The sequence below is a fragment of the Delphinus delphis genome, chromosome 1 (genome assembly GCF_949987515.2).
Source record: "Delphinus delphis chromosome 1, mDelDel1.2, whole genome shotgun sequence".
In the NCBI taxonomy this organism is placed as follows: domain Eukaryota; kingdom Metazoa; phylum Chordata; class Mammalia; order Artiodactyla; family Delphinidae; genus Delphinus; species Delphinus delphis.
In genome coordinates this window covers 165,904,469-165,931,259 of record NC_082683.1, presented here as the reverse complement: position 1 = coordinate 165,931,259, position 26,791 = coordinate 165,904,469, and the positions used below count along the sequence as shown (strand labels likewise).

General features: G+C 39.9%; 1 protein-coding gene across 2 annotated transcripts in view; it reads left to right on the top strand.

The window, feature by feature from the left end:
* Positions 1 to 26,510, top strand: part of MARK1 (microtubule affinity regulating kinase 1) — a 65,658-nt gene extending 39,148 nt beyond the window's left edge. Inside the window, exons 9-17 of one of the 2 annotated variants that reach the window (XM_059998148.1) lie at positions 3,215 to 3,314; positions 4,344 to 4,456; positions 7,040 to 7,193; positions 7,498 to 7,691; positions 11,541 to 11,641; positions 12,920 to 13,084; positions 14,078 to 14,329; positions 20,502 to 20,546; positions 24,388 to 26,510. In XM_059998148.1, coding sequence (XP_059854131.1) covers positions 3,215 to 3,314; positions 4,344 to 4,456; positions 7,040 to 7,193; positions 7,498 to 7,691; positions 11,541 to 11,641; positions 12,920 to 13,084; positions 14,078 to 14,329; positions 20,502 to 20,546; positions 24,388 to 24,742 — 1,479 coding nt within the window. In that variant the 3' untranslated portion in view covers positions 24,743 to 26,510. Of the gene's footprint in view, positions 1 to 3,214; positions 3,315 to 4,343; positions 4,457 to 7,039; positions 7,194 to 7,497; positions 7,692 to 11,540; positions 11,642 to 12,919; positions 13,085 to 14,074; positions 14,330 to 20,501; positions 20,547 to 24,387 lie in introns of both variants that reach the window. The other variant, XM_059998140.1, reaches the window with a different exon arrangement.
* The last annotated feature ends 281 nt before the right edge of the window (positions 26,511 to 26,791 follow it).

Sequence of the window (26,791 nt, the reverse complement as noted above, 5' to 3'; positions counted from 1 at the left end):
TTTACCAGCCAGATACTGAAAATGTCTTTCTTCCCACTGCCACTGCCCGCCCTTAGAGCGGGCTGGTATCTTCTCCCTCCTAGATTCCAGCGAAAGCCTCTTAGTGGATTTCTGAGTCTCCAGTGTTGAGTGACTCTCCACACACTGGCCGGAGAGACTTTGCAAAATCACACTCTTCAAAGATAGCCTTTATCCAATTGAAAGGAAGCTTCGTGATTTGGTCCTTATTAATTTTCCACCCTGCTCTTGCTCCGACACCCGCCTCGTGTAGTCATACTGACGTGCCGTCCCCCACATGCCCTGCTCGTTTGCCTGGACCACTCACAGGCTTTTGCCTCTCTTCCAATTCCTCCTGGCAGGATAACCTCTTACTTAACTCTTCTAGCATCTAACCTCCACTTACTTGGGATTCTACTATTTATAAATCTCATTCCATTGGTTATTATTTTCAGACTCTTAATATTGTGCTCTTACAGGGAGATCCGTTGAGTGCTTTGTGACCACCTAGAGGGGTGGGATGGGGGGGTGGGATGGAGATGCAAGAGGGAGGGTATATGGGGATATTTGTGTACTATGTATAGCTGATTCACTTTGTTATACAGCAGAAACTAACACACCATTGTAAAGCAATTATACTCCAATAAAGATGTTAAAAAATATATATTGTGCTCTTAAATTTGAGAACATCACTAAGGACTTAACTTCAGCTCATTTGAAAAAGCAGAAGTATTTATGTCTAGCTTATGTTTGTTAGTTTTCTTGTTTGCCCATTCTCATTCATCGTAATAATAACAAACATTCAGAGAGCTGCCCCAAAAATGTAATGTGTTGATAAAAGGACAGTTAGATCCCGTTGTTTGTACTGATGTGTTTGTGTGGAGAGGTGGGGTTTGTTATAGATTTGGGTTTTTTTTTTAAATTTATTTTATTGAAGTATAGTTAAGTTATAATGTGTTATGTTATAGATTTGTTTTAAACATTTTTCAAGACTTCCATTTTTAAGCACTCTCTGAGCTGCCACCTCCATATATTTGTGCAGTCCAGCTGCAGAAGTGAGTTGTCAAGGACTAGATGGGCTGGATTACAGGGACTGGTTCCAGGAACGTCTGTGGATGTTCAAGTCCCGTCTATAAAATGGTGTGTAGTATTTGCATATAACCTGTGCACATTCTCCCACATACTTTAAATCATCTGTAGATTATTATGACACCTAATACAGTGTAAGTGCTATGTAAATTGTTGCTGGTATGTCACAGATTCAAGTTTTGCTTTTGGGGCCTTTCCGGAATTTTTTTTTCTGAATAGTTTCTATCTATCGTTGGTTGAATCTGAGGATGCTAAACCCACAGATACGGAGGGCTGACTGTACTGTGTAGCTGTCCTAAGTGGTTCATCATATTCTTTGAGGATTTTTATGCATTCACCATGCAACCTAGGAAATTCTGCCAGCAACAGAATTTTCCTTCTGCAGATGCTGCTGCCTGATTACTGTCTAGGCTTCTGCCAGACATACTATTTGGGAGGAGGCAGATGAGGAACAGGAAGGACTTTGATATTTTGGAAAATCATGTGGCAGGAATTTACAGCTCTGCTTTGCAAAATTTATTTTCTCCTGATGTGCACCCTCCCTGACACTTTTACTTTATTTATTTATTTTTATTATTATTATTTTTTTTGCGGTACACGGGCCTCTCACTGTTGTGGCCTCTCCCGTGGCGGAGCACAGGCTCCGGACGCGCAGGCTCAGCGGCCATGGCTCACGGGCCCAGCTGCTCCGCGGCATGTGGGATCCTCCCAGACCGGGGCACGAACCCGCGTCCCCTGCATCGGCAGGCGGACTCTCAACCACTGCGCCACCAGGGAAGCCTCACTTTTACTTTATTGATGAATGATCACTAAAGACTTGGTGATAGCATTGTTATATTTTAAATTTGTAGTGAGTCTACTTTTATTTAAATTAGTTGGATAATGTACCTAAATTACTATTGCTCAAAGTGGTTATAAGAAGTAAGTATGGGGCTGTCCATCAGACGTTTAGATTGTTTCTGCATCTTGGCTATTTTGAATAACACTGCATTGAACATGGGTATGAAATATCTCCTCAGGATCCTGTTTCCCGTTCTTTTGGATAGGTACCCAGAAGTGGGGTTGCTGAATCATATAATAGTTCCATTTTTAGCTTATTGAGGAACCTCCTTACTGTTTACCACAGCAGCAACGCCATTTTACAGTCACATCAACAGCGCACAAGGGTTCCAGTTTCTTCGCATTCTCACCAACACTTGTTATTTTCGTTTTTTCCAACACTGGCCATCCTGACAGATACAAAGTGATATCTCATTGTGGTTTTGATTTTCCTGATGATTAGTGATGTTGAGCATCTTATATGCTTGTTGGCTATTTGTATATATCCTTTGGAGAAATATCTATTCAAGTTCTTTGCCCATTTTTTTAATTGGGCAGTTTTTTGTTGTTACTGAGTTGTAGGAGTTCTTTATAGATTCTGGATATTAACCCCTTATCTGATACATGGTTTGCCAGTAATTTCCTCATTCCATAGGCTGCGCCCTCTGGGTTGCCTTTTAACAGCCCCAGATTGACTGTTGTTTCACAGTCTCAGCTTAAATTGGACTCTGGTAATGCACACCAACGTCTGTTTTCACCCTGATTCTTACTAATTCCTAATTCCAGGCTTAAATCTTGATTGTTCTCTCTTCCCATATTCTCTGAGCTATATTGTCATTACTGACTCTGATTTCCATTTCCCATGATCTCTTCTTTCCTAATGTTTTAGTAAGTGATGATTTTTAAATTACAGGTATATATTTGGTAGAAGACCAGGAAAAAAAATCTCTTCATTAATCTCAAATGTAAAAATGAAGCAGAGGTTAAAATCAGTGGGCTTTTATATTAAAATTTTCAAATGTGAAAATATTCCTTTTAGAGGAGCATAGACAGCAGGCAGTATATTTTGAATCAGTTCATTTGGTGGTGTGTGGGGTGATGCTTAGAGTTGTCATAAGATATATAAGTATGTCCCAAAATCTTACACCTCCTGTTGACCTGCTAATCAAGCTAGAAACAGTAACTTTAGTTTGAAAACATCACGATTCTTGTTGACTGAACCAATAAGTTTCACATTTACTAAAAATGAGCTAATATAAGTGGTCGAATGTTCTGATTGGCCAAACATAATGTAGAGTTTATTTCCTAGCAAATAATGAAAGATCGATGGATGAATGTTGGTCATGAAGAAGAAGAACTAAAGCCATATGCTGAGCCTGAACCAGATTTCAATGACGCAAAAAGAATAGGTAAGTATTTAAGTACTGTGAGAGGGGTGGTCCCTAGGCTAAAAGTGAGAGTCCTTTAGTCTCCCAAAATCGTGTTTAAAATGTAAATGGGAAGCAATTTTTATTTGAAAAATACTTGCTTTATCATCTTTTCTTTCTCCAGATATACACTAAACGTTGCAAAATTCAAGTTCCTTATTTTGTTCTCATATATTATAATCTAAACCAGTTGTTGGCAACAGTGATATAAAAATTAAGATAACGTAGATAAACCTCATTCTTTTCTTTCAGCAATTCCTAACGGGAGGAATGACTGATTTAAGAATCAGCACTGATCCGACTGATAAATATCAGCGAAACATAGCATGTATTTTAACCAAAAGCGTAGAGGCCCTGAGTTAGAGGGAGGAACGCTTTGGCTCCCCCTTTGTTTCCCACTGTCTCAGCAGGGTCCGTCCTCCCACACCCAGTCAGTGCTCTACTCCCAACCGGTTCCCTCTCTTCATTCCCAGAGCCATCAGCAACTCACAGTTGAGTCATCTCCTGTCTGGCTTGAAGGCAGAATGGCTGAGGAGGGGCGTTGTAGGGTGTTAGGAATCTGATCAGAAAGAACTGTGGGATTCAAGCCTTCCAAAGAGTAAAGCAGAAATTGTTAAGAGATGAGAGAAACCACTCCCTGAGTGGCTGAGGGTGTGTCGAGAGAGAGAGAAGGTGTTCTGTGTGTGTCACAGAGAGACAGGTGCTACGTGGAGCTGGATAAAGGAGCTCAGCTCAAGGATGTGCTGGGCAATGAGAAATGGAGTAGCCTGTGAATATATTAACCCACAGTGTAGATCATTTCTGCATGAAAAATTGGGGATGTACAGTATCTGTAACTACACGGTGTCTGTATATTAGTAATCCAGAAGTTTTACAATTAAAGTTACACTTTAAATGTTCAGAATTTAGTTTTCATATCCGATGTGGGCAAACTTGCCCATTTTTGTTGGTTTCTTTACTAAAATAAACCCATTTTCAGAAAATTTGAATTTTGTTGTTTTTTATTTCTAGACATCATGGTCACCATGGGTTTTGCCCGAGATGAGATAAATGATGCCTTAATAAATCAGAAATATGATGAAGTCATGGCTACTTATATTCTTCTAGGTAGAAAACCACCTGAAGTAAGTTTTTCACCTTTTCAGATTAATGTGAATTATTCCTTGAGCTAAGTCACAGCTAAGTATAGATATAATGTTGGCAAATATATTTTAGGTTGTATCAAAAATAATACAAAGACCCTAACATTCTTATTTATCAGAAGTCAAAATCCAAGTTGCTGAGTTGTGAACTCACCTTATTTCCGAATACTGAGAGATTCTGTTTTGAAAGAGCAGGCATAGTGCCTTGCTTAGCTCTGAGAGGCCCTGTTCACAGTCACGTCTTTGAGAATGTCTCTGGCAGCCCAAGTGCAACAGCCCTGCCAGAGGTAACACGGTTATTTTGGGTGGGCAGAAAAAGACAGCAACTGAAACAAAAGGAGGTGACAGCATTGAAAACAAAATGTATAGGTGGGAACCCAGGAAAAGGTTTTTTGGTGATATATTTTGCCTTGTAGAGTGTCAAGTGTTTTGATACATTCAGTTGGAAATTCTCAAGGCCAGTTGAGGTCTATAATAGGGAGAGAGAGCAAGGAAGTCACTCTCTGCCAATTGTGATTGAACCTTTGATGATCCTTTGGGACAGCAAAATATAAAGGTATAAATTGAGAGTCAAAAACAGCCCAGAGCTTTGACAGTTGGTTGAAAATTAGACATCTGTGGGAGGCATTTTGTAGAGTAGGATGAAATTATTTATAATTAGATAGTAACTATTAGTGAATCAGTACATTCAGCTGACATTTATTGAACCTACTCTGTACCGGAAACTATGCTAAGTACTGGAATAGAAAGGTTGGAAGGTCTCTGCTCTCAAGGAGCCGTCAGTCTAGAGGGGAGAGAATCGGTCCACAGTATGGTACAGTGTGGAACGTGCTCTGATTAGGGGGATGTACAGGATACTCAGGGACATAAGGGGACAGGCACCCACAACAGGCCAAGACATGTAAGAGGTTGAATTAACAGTATTTGATAACCTGTTGGAAATGAAGGATAAGAGACTCTCAGATTTCTAGCATAGGTGACTGGTTTTGTAAGATGTATTTGCCAAGATAGGAAAAGAGTGAACCTTAGTGGGAAGATGGGAGGTTTGTTCAGTTCCGGGTGGTTGAATTTGAGATTCCTGTTGGTTGGAGCTGTTCAGTAGACATTTGGATATAAAGATCTGGATCTGAAGGGAATGAGTTGAAGAGCATGAACAGATTTGGGATTCATCATCAGAGGGCCACACAGTAATGTGCCAGGAACTGTTTTAAGGACTTTACATGTATTAATTCATCTAATCCTCTCAGTGACCCTACTAGGTAGGTACTCCTATAGCGGAGGAGAGGGATCTTCAGTAGAGATGCTAATAGCTAGGGAGGTGGCATCAAAGAAGCCAAGGCAAGAGAATTTTAAGAAGTGGGAAATAGTCCAAATGGTTATCTCTAAAGTCTTTGAACTGCCTCTACCTAGATTTTAGATTTCACTCCTGAGATCTTTAATTTTCCTATTAATTTAAGTATAAAGGAAACACTAATTTTATAAGCATACAACCCAGCCCATGCATGAATTAAAATGAAGTTTGAATTGCATTGAATATAAATGAATGAAGCTACTATAAGTAGTAAGAGCCTGAACTTTGGAACCAGGGTCACTGGGTTTGAATTCCCACCCCTCCCCCACCCCAGCACAGCCACTAACTAGCTGTGTGACTTAGGCAATTAATTTCTCTGTGCCTCAGTTTCCTGATCTATAAAATGAGGATGACAATAGTACCTATCTCTTAGGGTCACTGAGAGGGTTTAAAGGAATTAATACTTCTCAAGTCCTCAGAACAGCTCCTGGCACACTACTATGTGCTCTGTGTTAGCTGTTATCTATTAAAATTTTCATCATCAGTATTTCTCTGCTCTTTATCATTAGCAACTTTACATATGATTTCGATTTCCCATTAGAATGCCAGTGATTCAGTCAGAAGTTTGCTGGCAACAAAATACTTCTTTGTTACAGAGAGAGGGAAAGTGTATCAATCCCCAGTACACCATGCTTAGCTCTAAGCAGATGCAATTTCTTGATCAGAGTCAATAAACCAAATTTTGTTCTGTAAATGTGGTGGAGAAAGCAAAACAAAACAAAAAATGTGTGTGTGTTTGTGTGTGTATGAAGTTGAAATTTTAGATTTCATCCTAAGTTTGAATCTCAACTATACCTGAATTCAAATCCCAAAGATGTCTCTTGAATCTCTTAACCTCAGTTTTTCCATCTAAAAAGTACAGGTTAATAGATCATAGGTTTGTTGTAATGATTAAACAAAGTAACATATATAAAAAGTTCAGCATGGCGGCTAGTATATAATAACCATTCAATAATTGGTAGCTATTATTTGGACCAGAAGGACCCAAAGCCGTTTGTACAAGATAACAGAAGATGACATGTATTTGTGAAACGATGTTGTATCCAGTTCCCTCCCTTCCTGTTTGCCAACTTGCAGTTCTGTATCCAAACTTTTAAATTTTCTTAGTTCTGATTACTCCATGTACGACTTGGAATAACTTAGAAAAATCAAGCGTGCATATTGTTTCTATGAACTTTTTAATTTTAAAATGCTGGTGGTCTTTCTTCTTATAGTTTGAAGGTGGTGAATCGTTATCCAGTGGAAACTTGTGTCAGAGGTCACGGCCCAACAGTGACTTAAACAACAGCACTCTGCAGTCCCCTGCTCACCTGAAGGTCCAGCGGAGCATCTCAGCAAATCAGAAGCAACGACGCTTTAGTGATCATGGTGGGGGAAAGTCAGATATGTGGAAAGACAGACTGAGTCTGCCCAGACTTGCATTTTTTGTTAAGCATTATACAGTTCACATGTTTATGTTCTTGTATCATTCCCAGTTATCACAGCTTTATATTATTGAATGATAAATATAATCCTGTTTTCAGGGGCTGACCTAATTTTTGTAATCAAACAGTTTAATCTTCGTTCAGAGTGTAAAGTATGCAAATAAAGATATTTTTAATAGAGTTTTTGTTCGTTAGAAGAAAATATGTCAGTTGCTCTTCAGCTAATTATGCTTTTTAAAAAATTACAGCTGGTCCATCCATTCCCCCTGCCGTATCATATACCAAAAGGCCTCAGGCTAACAGCGTGGAAAGTGAACAGAAAGAGGAGTGGGACAAAGACGTGGCTCGTAAACTTGGCAGCACAACAGTTGGTTCAAAAAGTGAGATGACTACAAGCCCTCTTGTAGGGCCAGAAAGGAAAAAGTCTTCAACTATTCCAAGTGTGAGTAAATAGTCTGGCAAATTGCAATATGCTGTAGTTATTTGTTGTCAGAATTTTTTTGTTTAAAGATTTTAAAAAATTTTATCTTTTCTTTTCAAGTTTAAAAATATTAAAGTGAATTATACACTTAAAGAACGTGCAAAGGGGGCCAAGCTTCTAATAAATGCAATTTAAGAATAAAAACTGTGAATTCTTAAAATAACATTTAACCTTACCACAAAACAGTACATTAAACTTTCCTGCCTCAGTTTTCATGTTTGTAATATTTACTTGATAGTATATTGGTGCATTTAATTTTATGTTTACAAATAAACTGTTGAATGAAGGCAGACTACAACAATAATTACTTTATAGAGTTAGCTCCCATTATCCACTTAAAACAGCAAACTATAGAAATTATATAATGGGAGCTGGGAGATAGATTGAGACGTCCCCCTATAAGACAGCAGCAGAGAATAAAGAGAAAATATAAAAGAAAACTAAGATATACAAAGGATAGAAGTAGAATTAGTGACATTTAGGAAATAGGAGTATAGAAAGGAAAAGGGGCAAAATGAAAGGGAGAAAATATTTGAAGAAGAAATAATAATTTAAAAAGATGGAAAACTTCATATTAAAAGGTCTCAAAAGGGAAAACAGAAGCAAGAAGGAAAACCTACTCCTGGGCTCATTAAAGTGGGATATATGGATACCAAAAGCAAAGAGGAAAAACTTCAAAGGTCCCAGAATGAGACAGCAGGTGACCTTAAAAGGAGCAAGATGCAGACTGACATCTGATTTCTCAACAGTAAGATGGATGCAGGAAGATAAATGGATAAAAAAAATATATATTTTTAAAGTATCAAAAGAAAAGCACATTGAACACAGAATTTTATACCCAACCAAACTGTCATTTAAACATAAAGGTACAATAAGCATATTCTTATGAGTAAAGTGCCTCAACTCTTGTGATACAGTGACCCATTTGAAAACACTGTACTGTTTGAGGAAGTACTCTTACAGTAAGAGAAAGGTATGTCAAGTTTTGCCATAAAATATATGGGAATTGAAAGCAATCAACTAACTTATTAAAGTATGTATGTGGTAACATACACAAAAAAGAAAAAAAATAATGAAAATTCAGAACCAAAATTCTGAATAATATCCAGGAAGTGAGGATAGGGATAGAAATTAAAGGAAAAAGCATATGCCTTGGAAAGGAAGGTAGGGGTAAGGGTAAGAAATCGGTACAGTTGGCTCTCACTGTCCATCCGTGTTTGGTTGAACCTGAAGACACGGGACCTGTGGATACAGAGGGCCAACTATACTCAGCCACTTTATATAAGGGACTTGAGCCTCCATAGATCTTGGAATCCGCAGGGGGTCCTGGAGCCAATCCCCAGCGGATACTGAGGGACAACTGTAGTGATAAGCAAAAATAAATTCAGGAACTTAAGGGCAAGAAATATAAGGACAAAACTAAAATGGATAACTTTTAAACCAACAGAAGAAAAGGAATTGATTTAGCTTATGGAAAGTAGGAAAGGAGAGAAAAAACATAAAGACACTTTAAATAGAAACATGAAATAAGGTACCAGGAAGCCCAGCATAACCTTAATTGTAAATGGGTTAAACTCCCCAATACCCATTGTCTTACACAGTTAATGGAAACCATATTTTTTTAAAAAAATATGTGATTTGATCATCACCTTCTGGTCTATGAAACAGATGTACATAACCACTTTAAGGATGAATGGATACAGCCACTTACATTCCAGCTGGTCTGTTTGGAAATGATTTAACTATAATAGATTTAATACATTTTTTATAAGTAGTTTTTTAGACAAGTCATCATTTCCTCTTATCTAAACATCAACTAGAGGACAGTTTCCAGAGTGTCATCACCCCATATAACAGAAAGAAAGAATTCCATCCCCTATTTCCTGCTACTCTGCTAGATTACCTGTCATTCAACTCAACTTGGTCATATTTTCCCATGAATATTCTCAGCTGTTTCCACCCCTGTCTTTATGCAGTGCTCTTGCTTAAAGTTCCCCCTGCACATTATGAAAATCCCATTTCTATAGATCATTTCCAGTCCTGCCTCCTGGATGGAGCCTCCTAGGACTGATGCTCCAAAGTGATCTTGTTGGCCTTTCTGATTGCTGGACCACGTTATTTAGCTCGTAGCTATGTGCTGCCTTGCATTGTTCACTGTTGTTTCCCCATATTTATGTTCTCCTGTTACACGCTGACACGGTAGCTTCCTCAGAATCATTAGTGATCACGCGCATAGTGGGTATTCAAAGCATATGTAAATTTTAAAAAGGCATAAAAACTAAGGCATTGGTTTAAATTTAAACTAACTATGCCACACTTACTTATCTTTTTTTTTTTTTTAACATAAGCTAAAAGATTCTGGTAGAGAAATTCTTCTCTTAGCCACTTAGTATTAGCATCACTGCCATCAAAGGGACAAGGCCAGGGAGGCAGCTTGTGAGGATCAGAAACCTGGAAGGCACAGTTTTGAAGGAGAAACTGTTCACCCGTCACACTTTGAGAAGGAAAGTAATGTTACTGAAGGCAGCCAGAAACGTTTTAGAGGTCTCCACAGGATGTATGGTAGCATGACCTGACAAGGAATTTGTTCAAAATTAGGTTACTCATGTGACAGTTCACCCAAAACAGTGAAATTATCAGAAGTGAATATTCTTATATTGCTACATTTGGTGCCCATGGGATAATTTTACAGACTTCTAGTAATATCTTGGTGGTTTTATACTTTTCCAGGATTTTTCCCTATTTTCTGTTATTTATTTACAGGATTTTTCCTCTAAATTTTTTTAAAATAAATGCATTCGTGCATTCATTTTTGGCTGCACTGGGTCTTTGTTGCTGCGCGCGGGCTTTCTCTAGTTGCAGCGAGCGGGGGCTACGCTTCGTTGTGGTGTGTGGGCTCCTCATTGCGGTGGCTTCTCTAGTTGTGGAGCACAGGCTGTAGGCGCATGGGCTTCAGTAGTTGTGGCACACAGGCTCAGTAGTTGTGGTTCGTGGGCTCTAGAGCGCAGGCTCAGTAGTTGTGGCGCATGGGCTTAGTTGCTCTGTGGCATGTGGGATCTTCCCGAACCAGGGCTCGAACCCGTGTCCCCTGCATTGAAAGGTGGATTCTTAACCACTGCACCACCAGGGAAGTCCTCTCCTCTAAATTTTTAATCTCCAGTTAAACCTCCTCAGTAGTCTATAGGAGCAAAGTAGGAAATAATTAAATGTTCAAAAATTAGGGATTTATTAGTTAAAAAAACACACTGTATATCTGTGTAGCTGAAAAGAGGAAGTATTCCCAGGGTGGCACTGCACACAGTGTTGGTGTCCTCAGCTGGGCCTGCCTATGACCCTGGAGCTTTGGTCTCTTAACATCACCAGTGGCTGTGGGGTTTTCCCCAGCAGGTGCAGAAGTTTCACCCACAGGCTTCCAGGTGGCCTTCCATCTTCAGGGCCCCAGGTTTCCTGTTTGTAATGATAGGGTGGGGTGTCTCTCGTGCATAGTCCCCTCAAGCTGCCTGTGCCACTGTCCTGGCCTTCTCCCTATCACCAGCTTACAAAGGCATGAATAAAACCCAGCTTTTTCCAAACAGTTGTTCACCACTGCTGTAGGACAGTGAACTAAGAAAACTGTGCGATGCTTGCTGTGCTTTGCCTTTTATTCCTACAAGGGAGAGGGGTGGGAGATAGAATTTGTTGATATAAGATTCTGATAAATTAAAATTCTACCACAGATGTTTTTCAGTTATTTGCAGCTTAAATTCACTTCTCTTGATTTTCCACAAATACAGTTAGAATATTTTAATGTGTTTTTTTTCCTTCTTAAAGAACAATGTGTATCCTGGAGGTAGCATGGCAAGAAGGAATACATACGTCTGTGAAAGAACCACAGATCGATACACAGCACTGCAGAATGGAAAAGACAGCAGGTAACTGTCACAGTGACAGGCAGGGCTACCTTTGTCATTGCTTTGCATTAGTGCTCTGGGTAAAACTCCTGTCGCTGAATGGGTCAAGACGAAAGGAAACACGAAACAGCTAGTTAGACTGCAACCAACCATTCTTACTAAGGCACCTCCTCACGTGTACCAGAATGGAGCAATGGAAAAATGTTTAGGGAAAACAGGAGATAAATGTCTTAACCTGTGACTTTTCTGAATAAAATACGCTAGTAAATAATTCCCTATAGCAAAACCTGTCATAGCATCCTAATCTGATCTTCGTTATTTGAGCCTTACTCTTTTATACCCTTGCTGCTTCCTTCTTATCTTCTTCCTTCCCACCCACCCCCTATCAAGTCATCATTATATCCAAAGAATGAAGGCTTTGTTTTCCTTCCTCTAAAGAAATGTGGCCATCTCAACTGATCATTGAGAAGCATACGGTTCTCGAAGGGTTTTATTTTAAATAGTGATAAATCATATTTTATTATTTAAAAAATCTAAGTTCTTTTCATCGTGTGAGTTAAGGACTGCTCATCAGTATATGACAAAAGGACAGGGGGAGTCTTTTCTAATAAAATTCCATCTAGTTCCATCCCTAGTCATTTCAGCAAACTTGACAGACCACTCTTACACTTGTTTCCTCTCAGTTAAGAGGCATTTAAAGTAAATGTTATTATAAGGCATAGAAAGGTAAATGAATCCTCCTTGGACCTAAGATCCTTTAGGCTAGAAAGGTTGTTGGGAATTGATTTCTAACTTACTCTTTTTCCTGTACTAAATCCTAACCTGCAGCTCCTTTAGTCTATAACAGTTTAACCTATTGATTAAAGAGATGAACTAAAAGTGTTTTGATGATGTTTCCAGAGATAGGATTTTTGCTACAATTATGAATTCTTATTGAATAGCGGACAGTGAACCACAGCAACACGTCACATGCAACTGTGATTGCTGGAAAGTGAAAACTGTCTGTAATCATAATCATTTTATCCATAAAAATAATGTCATGCTTTTCAGATTCACATGTATAGAACAAGAGTGTGTGAGATCTTTTCCGTGGAAGGTGGTGGTAAATTCCCCCTGTACACTTTTGACAAGAATATTGTTGTTAGTAATAATAACGCTAATGTTGATTTCTGAGTGTTTCAGTCATGAAAGGTATTAGTCAATTTAGACTTTTAAAAATCTAGTTCTTAAATTTTAGTAAACTGTAGTTTTTCTTCTTTTTTACATTCCACGGTCTTCTCGACTGTCTTATGTTGAAAGCCTCACGGAGATGTCCGCGAGCAGCATATCCTCTGCAGGCTCTGCCGTGGCTTCCGCTGTCCCCTCAGCACGACCCCGCCACCAGAAGTCCATGTCCGCTTCTGGTCATCCTATTAAAGTTACACTGCCGACCATTAAAGACAGCTCTGAAGCTTACAGACCCGGGTAACATGCTGGTTGCATCTCATTTTGTTTGTCGTTAAAAAGAGTTTTAAAAAATGTTGCACCATACAAAAATACAAGATAGCCATCCCATTACGAGCTTTTCGAAGATTCACTGTTTGTGGCAGAGGTAAAGTTGAATTGTACCATAAACTTACTACATCCCCTAGCAGTTATCAGAAATGTTGCTTACAATTTAAATCATTTTCTGGAGGAATTTTCTTCAAGGATTTTGTTTTAAATCTCTCCATAAAGTAAAGGGTTGTTGCCAAGTTTATCATTCAGTTAAATTGAGTTTTTATGGTTTAAAAACAAACCGACAAAACCCCACGAGACTAGGGGTTGAGACCTCGTTAATCTTCTCGGCTCTGGCCAGTCACTTGTTCTTAAGAAGAACTTTTCGTTTTCCTGTCAGTGATGAAACAGATGATCATGAAGAGCCCTTTCACTTATCAAGTTAAATGACTATTTTTCTGGTATTTCTGTATGTTGAGATTTCTCAAATTCAGGAAAATGTTTGATAGTGAGATTTGTTAATCACGGTGGTGGTGTCCTGTAGCATTTGCTATCACTGAGGCCGAAATTATAAATAGGAAATGAGCCTTCAATTCAAAGGCTTTTTGATAAACAGTAAAATCTGTGTTCTACATTGCCGAATGGTTTAAGAGAATAGTTAAAAAAAAAAAAATTTGCACGCAGTGCCCCTTGTCTGGCATTCCTGCTACTGAAGAGTGTATATCTTTGTATCCCTGTTTCAGTAATTTCTTAATCGTTAGTAACTAAATTTTTATAAAAGGCATTTAGTTTGAATCTGAAATGTCATCCGTCTCTGGCGATAACAGTAATTACAGTCAACCCATGCATCACATCTGTGACGGGAAAGAATAGAATAGGGCCGAATAAAAGTAGCCATGGCAGTTTTCTTCTGGTTTTTAGCGTGAGTGAAACCTTTCTCTGCCAGTATTCTGAGAGATACGTCTCAATGTGTCCCAGCAGTACAGCCCAGCGCGCGCCCGCTGCTTCCCCGTCTGCTCACAGTATCAGCACCACCACCCCTGACCGAACCCGCTTCCCCCGGGGCAGCTCCAGCCGCAGCACCTTCCATGGGGAGCAGCTCCGCGAGCGCCGCGGCGCTGCCTACAACGGGCCGCCCGCTTCCCCCTCGCATGAAACGGGGGCATTTGCACACGCCAGGAGGGGCACGTCAACTGGTATAATAAGCAAAATAACGTCCAAATTCGTCCGCAGGTCAGTACCAACATATTGTGGTGTTTTCTGTCCTCTAGGAATTAACAAAGAAGATTCGTTGTTTTCTTCAGTCTCTACAGTGATTTTCCAGAATGGTTTTATGACATTTCATTAGACGTGCTCTTTTACAGAAGTTGGAAGAAAAAGATCAAGGAAGACATAAAGTCTATTCCCTTAAGGAAAAGACAGAAAAACGAAAGAACAAAATGAGAATTTAAGAATACTATAGAATAGAGCAGAAAGAGCAAAACTTGACATCGAAAATGTGTGTTCGAACAAAGAGTATCCTCTACTTAAAAGCCTTGATTTAGAAAAAGGAATTAAATATGGCTTTACCTTTATCCTTCAAGTAGTATTTCTTAAGAATACTCTTCAATTGCTCACTAATAATATATATTGTTTGCCTTTTATTCTTCCTTATAAAAAGCCTACGTATTGGAATCACAGAGATTACTTATGTAATTTAACATCATAAAATCCTAACATCAGAACACGGTAAACACAAAACAAATGCAAGTGTAGTAACCTAATCCAGTAGAATAATGAAATTGTACCCTTTTCTAAAAATTAAACGTAAGTGGGTAATACACATAGATTATACAAGTTGCTGAACACAGTGCAGGTTGACGTAAGTTTGGTGTGCTGTCAGGTCCTACTAAAAGCCCATGAAAGTCCCGTATGAACCAAGCCCTGTGCCAGGTGCTGAACAGGATTCAAAGATAAAGAGACAGCATCTGTGCCCTCAAGGTTCGGACAGCCCCAAAAGGATCAGACTGGACACCACCAGCCATGATATACAATGAACGTGAACGGAAAGGAAAGAGCAGGCAAGGCACTGTGGGGTTCCTGACTCGGGAGGGAAGCTCAGGCTCCGTAGCAGGCAGTTGTTTGAGGAAATAAAAAGTTATGGGTAAGAAGGTTTTGTACTTGCAGCAAAAACAGTACTTCAGTACTTAATTTTCCATGTTTTTAGTGTTCCTAGGATTTCAGATAGCGTGTGTGGAAAAGAGAAGCAGTGTCCTTAGCCTCTCACCTTTCCTTGGAGCTGTTTATAGACTCTGTTAATGGATCAGTTTGCCCAAGATCACACAGCTGAATTTACTGCTTTAAACATAGCCCCATGCAACATCCATTTCTAACCGTATCAGTCTGAGATTTTGTACCGCTTGGGCAGTTACCATGACACATCGACAGAGAAAGACCTGAAAGCTCCCCCCCAGAGTCAGCATGACAGTGGGACAGGAGTGCTGGCCGGCCGTCAGCAGGGCAGTAGTTAGGTTGTCAGTAGTTGGAATTTAGCTGACAATTTAAATCCATTTTTAAAACCCGGTACTTTCTCCTGGTTAATCCACGATTAATTTTAAGGTGAAGAAAAACAGGTTTTGAGTTTAATGCTTGATTACTAACTGTACATTAAGCATTGTGCAAAATATTGCTCTTTACGTTGCGATAAAAATTTAGATTCTAGAGGGAATGTAGTAAGGAACACCAGACAAGAAGATTGCCATGTAGGCATTCAACGAATGTGAAGACCTACTACGTGCCGGGCCCTCTAGCCAGCAGCCCCTCCATTCCTGCGAGTCGCTGATGGTCTCACGACACTCCACAAAGCTGAAACCTTTTCCTTACTTGGCTTCCGCCCTCTCGGGCTCCCTATCCCTTCTCAGGCTCCTTTGCTGGTTCTTTCGGGTCTCTTTGCCCTTCCCCCTGACCTCTAAATGCCAGCCTACCCCAGGGCATGGTCTTTGGACACATTCTCTTCTCTGGTTATCCTCACTGTCTTGGTGATCTCACTCAGGCCCATGACATGAAACTCCATCATGTGCTAACAATCCCAGTTTAGATCTTTAGCCCAGGCCGCTCCTCGGAAGGGCAGACTCCCGTATCCAGTATTCTGCTCTGCCTCTCCACCTCATTGTGTAACAGACTCTCAAACAGAACCTGTCCAGATTTCAGCTCCCGCTTCTCTTCCTCAAGCTGTCCTCTCTCCTCCTTCATCATTTTAGGTAACGGCGACACCATCCTTCTGGTTGCTCAGACCCTGAGCCTGGATTATCCTTCACTCCTCCTTTCTTCCTACCACATGTCAGTTCCACGAGCGGTTGTGTTGTCTCTGCCTTCACGACAGTTCCAGGATTTAGCTGCTTCCAGCACTCCTACCACTGCCTTCACAGTCTAAACCACTGTTGATATTCCACGTCCTCACAGGTCCCCTAGCTTCTGCCCTTGTCCTCCTGTTCTGTTCACAACAATGTAAGTCCTCAATTTAAACTCCTCAGCTTGGGGCTTCCCTGGTGGCGCAGTGGTTGGGAGTCCGCCTGCCGATGCAGGGGACACGGGTTCGTGCCCCGGTCTGGGAGGATCCCACATGCCGCAGAACGGCTGGGCCCGTGAGCCATGGCCGCTGAGCCTGCGCGTCCGGAGCCTGTGCTCCGCAACCGGAGAGGCCACAACAGTGAGAGGCCTGCATACCGCAAAAAATAAAAAAATCCTTAGCTTGCTTTTCATCTCACTCAGAGTGCAGTTCAGAGCCTGCCAGTGTTCTCCATAGTCTGGCCACCCGTTCCTGCTCTGACCTCATCTTCTCCCACTCTTTTCCTTGCTGGTTCCCCACCAGCCCCAGAGGGCACCTGACTGTCCTTGGGCACACCAGGCACACTTGTTCAGGATTTCATACTCCGCCGATACCCGCGTGGCTGGCTTCTACACCTCCTTCAGGTCTTTGCGGGACTGTCACTTCCTCAGCGAGGCCTTCCTCAACCCCATGTTGAAAATCATCCCCTCCCCCTCCCGACACTCCCTTTTCCGGCTTTATTTTTCTCTGTAGCACTTAACACGACCTGAGATAGTATGTTTGCTTTACGTAGTTGTTCCCCGTCCACCTCTGCCGAGGAGACGTGCTCCGTGAGAACAGGGGTCTGCAGTTGGCTCGTTGGCTGGCTTTGTTTTGTGCTGAATCTCCTGCCCAGCGGTGGGTGCTTCCTCTGCCGCGTACTCTGGCACTCAGTAGACATTCATCTACTGAGCGGACGAGTAGTGTGGAAGACAGTTTAAAAAGTAAACAGATAAGCTTGTAATACATTCTGATAAGCGCTCTGAAGGGGGCAGGTCCTGAAAGAGAGAACAAGGTTGAGGGAATAGGAGTGTTCAGACCCAGCCTGTGAGGGGAGCTAGCGTGGAAGTTTCTAAGGTTCCAGCATGCCCTTATCGCACTTTGAACAGTGTCATCTAGTAGACCGTTTTGGCAGGGGGCGGGGGGGGGGCTTGGTGGGGAAAGAAGGGAGGGCGGAGGTTGTTTGCTGTTCCTCGTCAGAAATTAGAGAGGGTTTTTTAATGTCTTGATTTTTAACATATTTTAATTGATTCTGGATTTGGTGAGAGAAGAGAAAAAACGCTCAGTTCTTCTCCGAGGCCGCTTGTCACCCTGCGAACAGGTTTGGCTTTACAAGTATGTCTGCGTTCGCAGCAGTGCATGAGGGTAGCATTTTGTGGTTCAGGATGACACCATCTAATACCCCCCTGACGACTTAATGCGGGAAGACAAGCAAGCATGGGTTTCCGTCCCGGGATGAACCTGCTGAGCTCTTTAGCAGCTGGCAGACGGGACGGGCAGCTGATCTTTCTGCGTTTGCGGCGTGTTGAGCTTTCGGGGGCTGGAGGCTTAGAGATAAGCTAGAGAACCTCTCAGGGCCTCATTATTTAACACTCTCAACTCAGCCGTCAGGTTATCGTCCTTCCCACTGGTCTCGTCTTCTTAATTCCATCCTGGGTTCAAGGCTGGCCTTTCTCTCTGTTCCCTTTGCCTTCCTCACTTCACTCTGCCTAAAGCCTGAAGAAATGGGGCCGCACGCTGACGCCCCCGTGGGACCCTCACCGGCACCCGGGGTGCTGGGGGGCAGGGCTGGCTCTGAGCACAGTGCAGGGGCCAAGACGCCTCCAGACTCGGGGACCAGCTAAGTCCCCAACGTGCCACTGAAGGCGTTAAAAGATGAAGAAAATAGGATTTTATAGGGGAAAAAAGTAAAGGAATTTGGGTTATTAAGCTTTAAGAAAAGAAGGATAAAGAATAGTCCAGAGTTAATCGTTCATGTATTTGAAAACCATTATCACAAAGAAGAAACCAGCTAGTAGTTCTCCTTGGCCAGTAAGAAGCTGGACACCAGAATGGCCACATGAGAGAGTTGTTTTCTGGTTTTAAGAAAGAACTTTCTAATTAGGAAAGTGATTTATACTAGACTAATCTGTCAAGGGAGGATGTAGACGTACTATTTCCAAAGTCTTTTAAATAGCATTTAGAATGATATGCTTTGGATCAGTGCTATATACCTACTGTACAAACAGGAGATTGGATCAAACCTTAGGATTTTTTAACCATAGTTCTTACATAGGGAGTAACCTGATTGGTTCAGCTGATTATATATAAGATATTTGGCTTTCCTTTAAGTTTTAAATATCGGAGAACCATGCTTCACTGCATTTGCTGTTACAGCCAGCGGCACGTTCTGTATCCCTAGATGCTTCCCACCATGGCTGCTGGGAGCTGACTTAACTGGACTATTTGAAACCATTGCCAAATAGCAGAAATTCTTCCAGTCAGTGTTCCTAGTGGCATCCAGGAAGGCAGGAACAGGGTATGGGAAACGATGTGACGAGTCAGTTGCTCTTTCCACAATTAACAGCAAGGGAAGTAGGGTCTAAGGGGTGTTTCATTCCTAATGCTTACACTTGGGCAGCAGTCTGCTAGCAGTGATTCATAAGGCAAAGTATAAATAGGACAGAAGAGTCCAGTGAGACGTATGTCCCTTCCTGCTAAAGGAATTTTATCTTAGCAGCAGGAATCAACAGCATTATTATCTTTCTTGCCCAGCTGGTGGACTGCCCTTCAGTACATCTACATGTAACTCAAAATATACATTTCACTTTGAGCCTGCTCAAAAAATGTTTGGTTTATTTCAGTGTGCTATAATAAAAATAGGTTTGTGTAGATGGCTTTGAACTTTTATTATACCTCCCAATGAAAATGCTAGTTATTAAAAATAGAAATTTAAGAAACCCCATTTGAATGTGAGAATGCATCTTATGATCCTTTTTAATTCAGATAGGAAAGTGGTTTTTACATAATATTTTTGTCAAGAAAGCCCCAGAGTTAAAGACCCTGAGAAGCATATAAGGCATTCATATTTTTAACCATGAGTTGAAGTTTTAGAGCTTATTGTACTGCTGGATTTTCTTAATTTGGGGAATGAGGAAGGTGGCACTGATTTTATTCCTGTTGCATTTATTTTACGTAAATAATATAAATGTTACTGAAATGGTTAAAACATTAAGAAAATGTGGACTTGAGGGTTTCAGTTGGTGACTTTTCCAGCTATTTAATAGTATTTTGCTATCACCAGCCTTCTCTTAATCTATTTAAACTGGTTTATAACTTGATACTCCTATGTTGGATACTTAATTACCTTTGAAAATGACAGTTAAAATTTTGGCAGACTTCAAAAATACTAATTACATTCAACAAAAGAACAATTAGTGGAGTTTTCCTGGTTTTACTTCACAGGTGGATGTCCAGGTAAGATCAATGTTTCTGTTTAAGTTTGAATTCATGTCTTTAGACTCACCTGCTTGGATAGGCTGTTTGGTTTGCTATAATATTTTATCATGTGCATGAATCATTAGCATAACTTCTGAAATAAGTTACTTGCATATTTAAAAACTAGTATTTATTTTTAGAAGTACTTATGTGTTGAGCTTTATTTCTAACTGCAAGATTAATTTATATTTTTCTAAATTGAGCGACTACTCAAACCATGTTTAATAACCATTATGAAGTTAAACCTTGCTGTTGATAATTATTAAATAGTTTTGACTTTAGATTGACCTAAGCTAAACCAAGAGGTAAATTATGACTTTAAAATCGTGGCTGGGAATTGGAAGATCACGTAAAAATCCTAAACCATCACCTAGCATCTCCTCTATGACAATATACCCAGTAGACGCTCAATAAATGGTAGTCAAGTGTGGTTGTGATGAAAAACATAAGAAATGGTATTAGACTGACTAGTCATAGAAATCTGTCATGCTAGAAGTTTATTTTAAAATCATTTTAGATGTAGGTTTTCTTGGTATTTTTTTCACTTTTATCATTAAATCTCAACCTTCACTTTGTTTTGAGGGATCCAAGTGAAGGCGAAGCCAGTGGCAGAGCCGACACTTCAAGGTGAGGAGCCACTATTAATACTTCGCTGCTATAGGTCCCTGTGTGTGAAGACGTACTTTTGAAATACTTACAGCGCTTAATAAACATGGATAGAACTAATAACTAGATAGTATGTGTATTTAAAATTTTATATTGGTATGGGTTTTCCTAATGTTGCCTAGCATTTATTAAGTTTATTAACTTTAAGTTTGTGTTTTCTAAACATTATTTTGAATTGTATGCTTTATAGCCTTTCTGTCCTTTAAAAAACATGTCTTAGCAGAAGAATTAATAGATTAAAATGTACTGATCCTTTTCTCACTAAAATGATGTAAATAAAATCAGTCTTGGGACTTCCCTGGCAGTCCAGTGGTTAAGACTCTGCACTTCCACTGTAGGGGACACGGGTTCGATCCCTGGTCGGGGAGCTAAGACCCCGCATGCCTCGTGGCGCAGCAAAAAAAAAAAAAAAAAAAAATTAGTCTCAGTCAAATAATGCAGAACATGGAGGTTACCAAATACATAGGAAGATGTGATATTAGTAATATATTTTAGGGGACTCTTCATTCGTGGACCACATTTCAAAACTCTCACCCTGCCGTACTTTATGGGTTACTTGACATTTAATACTGGTTGTGTATTCGTTCTGGCAGTGGGTCTCAAACTTGAGCACATTCAGAATCAGGCGGAGGGCTTGAGGAAGCAGGTGGCTGAGCCCCACCCCTGGGGTTTGTGACTGTCAGGGAGGGGCACTGATGCCGCTGGTCTGGGGCCCACGTTAGTGACATGTTAGTACTTGTGTTCATATTTATAAATGGGAAATTTAAGAAACGAAGGCATTCAATTATTTCGAGTGTACACCAGCATTAAGGGGTCCAGTATAAGTCTCAGAACCTTAACAAGCAGTTCCTCAGTAGGACAGAGGCCCAGCTTCACTCAGGAATTATATTTGACCAGCTAAACACAAGCCTCAGTTTAATTTCTCCTTTTTACAATTATTTGAAACATAAAACACAATGAACTATGGAAGGACTTTAAAAGGCATTCCTATGTAGTCTTTTTATTTTACGAACTGTGCTGTATATATGTTTAGTCATAGTCGTTGAAATATTTCTTTTTTGAGGTAGGTACCTGAATCACCATAGTAGGGAGCCAAGGAGAGGCAGGACAAATATTTTTAATGTCCTTCTGCCTATTGAGTAAACATGCAGGACTCTCGTTTTCAACTCCTCCCTCCCTTAGTCTTGAGCCCCCTTCTTGCATCTCATCCTGTCTTTCTACTCGATTTTCCTCTGAGACATTTAATCGTGTGTAGGGTCACAAGTCGCTACTGATGTTGCAGTTAATCTGCATGCATTTATCTTTTTAATGTGACTACGTGTCTCTTTTGTTTGGTCATGGTTGAATTTTGCTTTTTGGTTTTTTGTCTGTTTTGCTTTTGAGCAAACTTATTTGATACCTACTATCTATAAGGTACTGGCTGGTCATTTAATCCTCATAACAACCAAGTGAAAAGTATCCATTTTACAGATGAATAAGCAGTAAGGAGCATCGCGAGGACCAAGCCAGTTACAGTGAGGTTCTGTCCTTTCAGAGGGATGATTGGGCACGGTGGTGAATAGCAGACCGTGTGGGCGTTGGCTGTGTGGTACCACTTACCTCGCTGTATAACTTTTAAGAAAGTTACTTTAACTCTTTGTGCCCACGCGTCCTCATTCTGACTGCCTCCTGGGGTTGTTGTGAGGGATAAATGAGTAAATAATACATGTTAGGCACTTAGAACAGTTCCTGGTACCTAGTAAGTACTCAGTAAATGTTAGCGGTTACTATTGGTGTCAGTATTTCCAGGCACTTTCTACAGTTAATGTTAGCAGTGCTGATGCCTTTGAGATACAGGTAGAAAAATATCTTGTATGTGCCTGTTGTCTTAAGGTCAGCAGGTTTCCTTGAGGGAATGGAAGGAAAACTGTACTTGGAATGAAACATCTGATTTCTAGTCTTTGCTTTCCAACTCATTAGCTCTATGACCTCAGGAAAGTAATTTACATTTCCTAGCCATCGGTTCTGTTTTGAAAATGAGTGTTCAATCAAGTGATGTCGTGGGTGCGTCCCCACCCTAGCAGGCTGATTCCATGGCCCGCATTGTACACGTGGTCCCAGTGAATGATAACTGGTCGGATCTGCACACCCAGAGGCCTGTGATGCCATGGCTTAGATTCAGTGAGCAAAAAAGAGAATAATAGAGAAGCCACTGAGATAAATGCTCTACATACTTTGGAAATTTATTTTCTGTACTTACTCCTTTCCTGCTTTTCTCAAGCTTGCATAGTTGGCAGAGCTCTGTCAGCCCAGATATCTAGGAATAAGGAGGAAAGCATATGTAAATGTATACATAAAAATCGATACATATAAATGTATACGTGAATATACTTTATATGGTAGTGATATAAAATCTATAAACAGATACAAAATATTTATATAGTAGAACATAAACTTTCAAAGTACATCATATTTTTCTTTAAATCACATGTAAGTGAGATAGATTAACAAGTTAAAATTGTAACATCTGTGGATAATTGCTCAACAAATTTAATTACAGCATCTTCTGAATCATAAGTAATCTATGAATTTTACCTTTCTTGGATTATTTGAAGTAGGTTTTCTGATATTGTATTATTTATGGGAGACCTACAATAAGGAAAATCCAATAAGGTTCATTCATTTAACAAATACGTGTTAATCATCTACTGTTTGCCTAGCACAGTTCTAAATGTCTGTGATGTATCAGTGAACAAAACAGACAAAACTCCTTACCCTCCTGGCCTTTGCAATCTAGCGGTGGAGACAGACAATAAATAATAAACATAATAAATGAATTAAATACTATGTAAGAATGTGATAAGTACTATAGAGGAAAAAATAGCAGGGTGAGGAGGTTGGCCATGCCAGTGTAGGAGCTGGGGGTGCAGTAGGGTAGACCACATGGAGAAAGTGAGCAGAAACTTGAAAGAAGTGAGGGAGTTAGTCATGCATCTATGTGAGGGAAAAGCATTCGTGGCAGAGGGAACAGCCTGTGTTAGAGCCATAAGGCAAGAGCATAGCCCGTATGTTCGGAGAATAGTATGGAGGCCAGTGGGTCTTGATGGGCATGAGCAAGGAGGAAAATAATAGATGAAGGGTTGGGGTTGGGAGTTGGAGTATAGGTCATGTGGAGCCTTGTAGACTGTTTTAAGGATATCTTTAGCAAAACGTTGAAATCATTAGAACTGATGTCTACACTGCTGCGTGTGGTGTGGCCTGACGTCTTCACCCCATTGCAGTACCACGTTCTTTCACAGCATCATCAGGTACAAGTAATCCCTCTGTAGCCATTACTGCTCTCCTTGTCCCCAGTCCTTCTCCTACCCAAAAAAGGTAAAAAAGAAAGGAAATTTTTCATTGTATTTCAAAAATGTGTATTTATAAGCAGCGTGCTAGTGGTATCCATTTTGTATAAATGTACAGAAAATGGAGGATCTGCATTTTCCAACTTAAACGGAGAAATATGGAGGAAAAGTACTAAATTTTTTACTTTGGGATGCAAACTTATTTCCAAATATTTTTAAGAAACAAATATTTTTAAGAAAATGTGCTATTTTAAATGGAAGATATTAATAAAAGTCAAAACAGATGGCGTCCTGGAGTCTGGTTTTTGTAACAGCAAGATGATACAAATCTTTTTATCTGCTTGAAGGTAGTCTGCAAACTGGGTAGTTTTATTAAGCACTGGGTTATGACCACTTAGATTTTATGTGTGTTTTGATTTCTTCGCTGAATGGAATTTTTGTTTTCATTTTTTCCCCCCTCTGTCCTCTTATTCCAGAAGTACAACAGGGGAACCAAAAGAAAGAGACAAGGAGGAGGGTAAAGATTCCAAGCCACGTTCTTTGCGGTTCACGTGGAGTATGAAGACCACTAGTTCAATGGACCCCAGTGACATGATGAGAGAAATCCGGAAAGTGTTAGACGCAAATAACTGTGATTATGAACAAAAAGAGAGGTTTTTGCTTTTCTGTGTCCATGGAGATGCCAGGCAGGATAGCCTTGTGCAGTGGGAGATGGAGGTCTGCAAGTTGCCACGGCTGTCCCTCAATGGGGTCCGCTTCAAGCGAATATCCGGGACTTCTATTGCCTTTAAGAACATTGCATCTAAAATAGCAAATGAGCTTAAGCTGTAAAGAAACTCAAATTTATACAGGATCAGGGAAGATACATCCATATATGAGGTACAGTTTTTGAATGTACTGGCAATGCTTAATGTGATCGGCCTGTGAATCTCCCCATGTAGATTTTGCCCTTACTGCAATAAGGTTATACATAGTTATGAACTGTAAAATTAAAGTCAGTATGAACTATAATAAATATCTGTAGCTAAGAAAGTAGGTTCACATGTACAGGTAAGTATATTGTGTATTTCTGTTCATTTTCTGTTTATAGAGTTGTATAATAAAACAGATGATTGCTGAAAAACCTGTATAGTTGTCTAGATTTCTGCACGTAAATGTATGTTTGATGCTTTGAGTTGAAAATGTTCTTTCTGTTATTTACATTCTGGTGGGTTTTTTAAATTCTTACCTCCATCATGCAATTTTAAAAATTGAGAGTTGTGTCCAGAATTAAAAGTGCACAGAAATAGTCTTTACAATTATAGCATGGACTTTTTAAAATTATTTTTAAATCATATTTAAATTTAAACCAGAAGCTGATAAATAGATCAGCTTTATTATACACAGAACTACTCCTGCTTATCTTTGCTCTTATCCTTGTTATCAGACAAGGTTTAGTTGAGAAGATACAAAATGTTTACAGTGTTGGCACTTAGCGTTTTTAAAATAAAGTACGTGAAAATAATAATAGCTTTGCCTTGAGCTGACTAAGAAGTACTGGGGAAGAAGTTAAACCTACATCAAATTTCTTTTGAACTTTAAAGTATTTTCTGGCCCACTGCTAATTGTAGCAGCAAAATTTAAAAGAATCAGTACTTCATCTGGCTATTATAATGTAAAATGTCACTTAGGTTTGCTCCCTTCCAAATCCCACAGCATTAATTGCGGAAGTACAATAATATTGGGACTGTTTCATAGCACAAACTCATCTTTACAGTGTTGATCAATGCATCAGTTAAGAAATAATGCCACCTCAGGAATTAACTGGCATTGGGAGCATTTGCCTCATGCGCCTCCCAGCCTCTTCACCCACCCCCGGCACATATCTGTCATTACTTAAGAGACTTCCGAGCAAAACATGCTATTTATAGCAGTATATTATTGATTTGCGCTTATGTGGTTGTTCAGTTGGTTCCCATGTGACCTGTTTGTTTTTAATATTTTGCCAGATTTCTTGTATTTATTCCACATCATTGTGCCTATAATGTGCAGCTTTGTAATTGGCATTTGCCTACTTTTCTTTCATAATTAGTGATAGATGCAATGTAAAACCACTAGTAAAGGTACATTTTAATACTTGTTATTTTCTACTGAATTAGCCTTGGAGGTTGACTGTGCAATGTTATTTAATGTTGTAATTACTGTAATATCAGCATATGGGCCCCATCTTCACACTCCTGAGAAATAGAAAGTGTATTCCAATTTTATCAGTTTAAAGGAAAATAAAGCTGTGATTGAATACTGTAATTCTAGCCTACATTAGAAAGCTCTAAGCGTAGGTGATGTGCCATTCCATGATGGCTTCCAGACTAGGGGGATCTGTACTGTACTGTGACGTAGCTTTCTTCTGTAAAGTTCTGTTCTAAAATGAAGTGTATTTTTGCCTTAGCAAAGGATGGTGTTTGGAAAAAAAAAAAAAAAACCCAACAACTGTGTAGCCCCTTTTTAACCTAGTGTTCATTCAAAACAATTGACGCAAATCTTTATTCACCTTCACTGGTGCACACTGAAATTTTACTTGAACAGTTCTCATAATAAAGCACTTGTCTTTTGCTCTTTATCAGAATGTGAATTACCTGTTTTCTAGGGCAAAAGTATTCTGTATGGGGAGTTTATTTTGTGTGTGCTAAATTTAGTTGATGGGGGGAAAGCTGTGTAGGTTTCCAAGATGTCATTATGACAAGAAAAATTTAGTCTTTTTTTATTGGAGTTCCTATCAATTAAAACACTTTTTAAAAAATAGACATGCCTTTTCCAAGGCAAAAAACTGATGTTTCACATTTTCTCACTCTGATTCTGTGTTTGTGGGCAAGGAATTTTACTTCAATATTTTTTATGAAC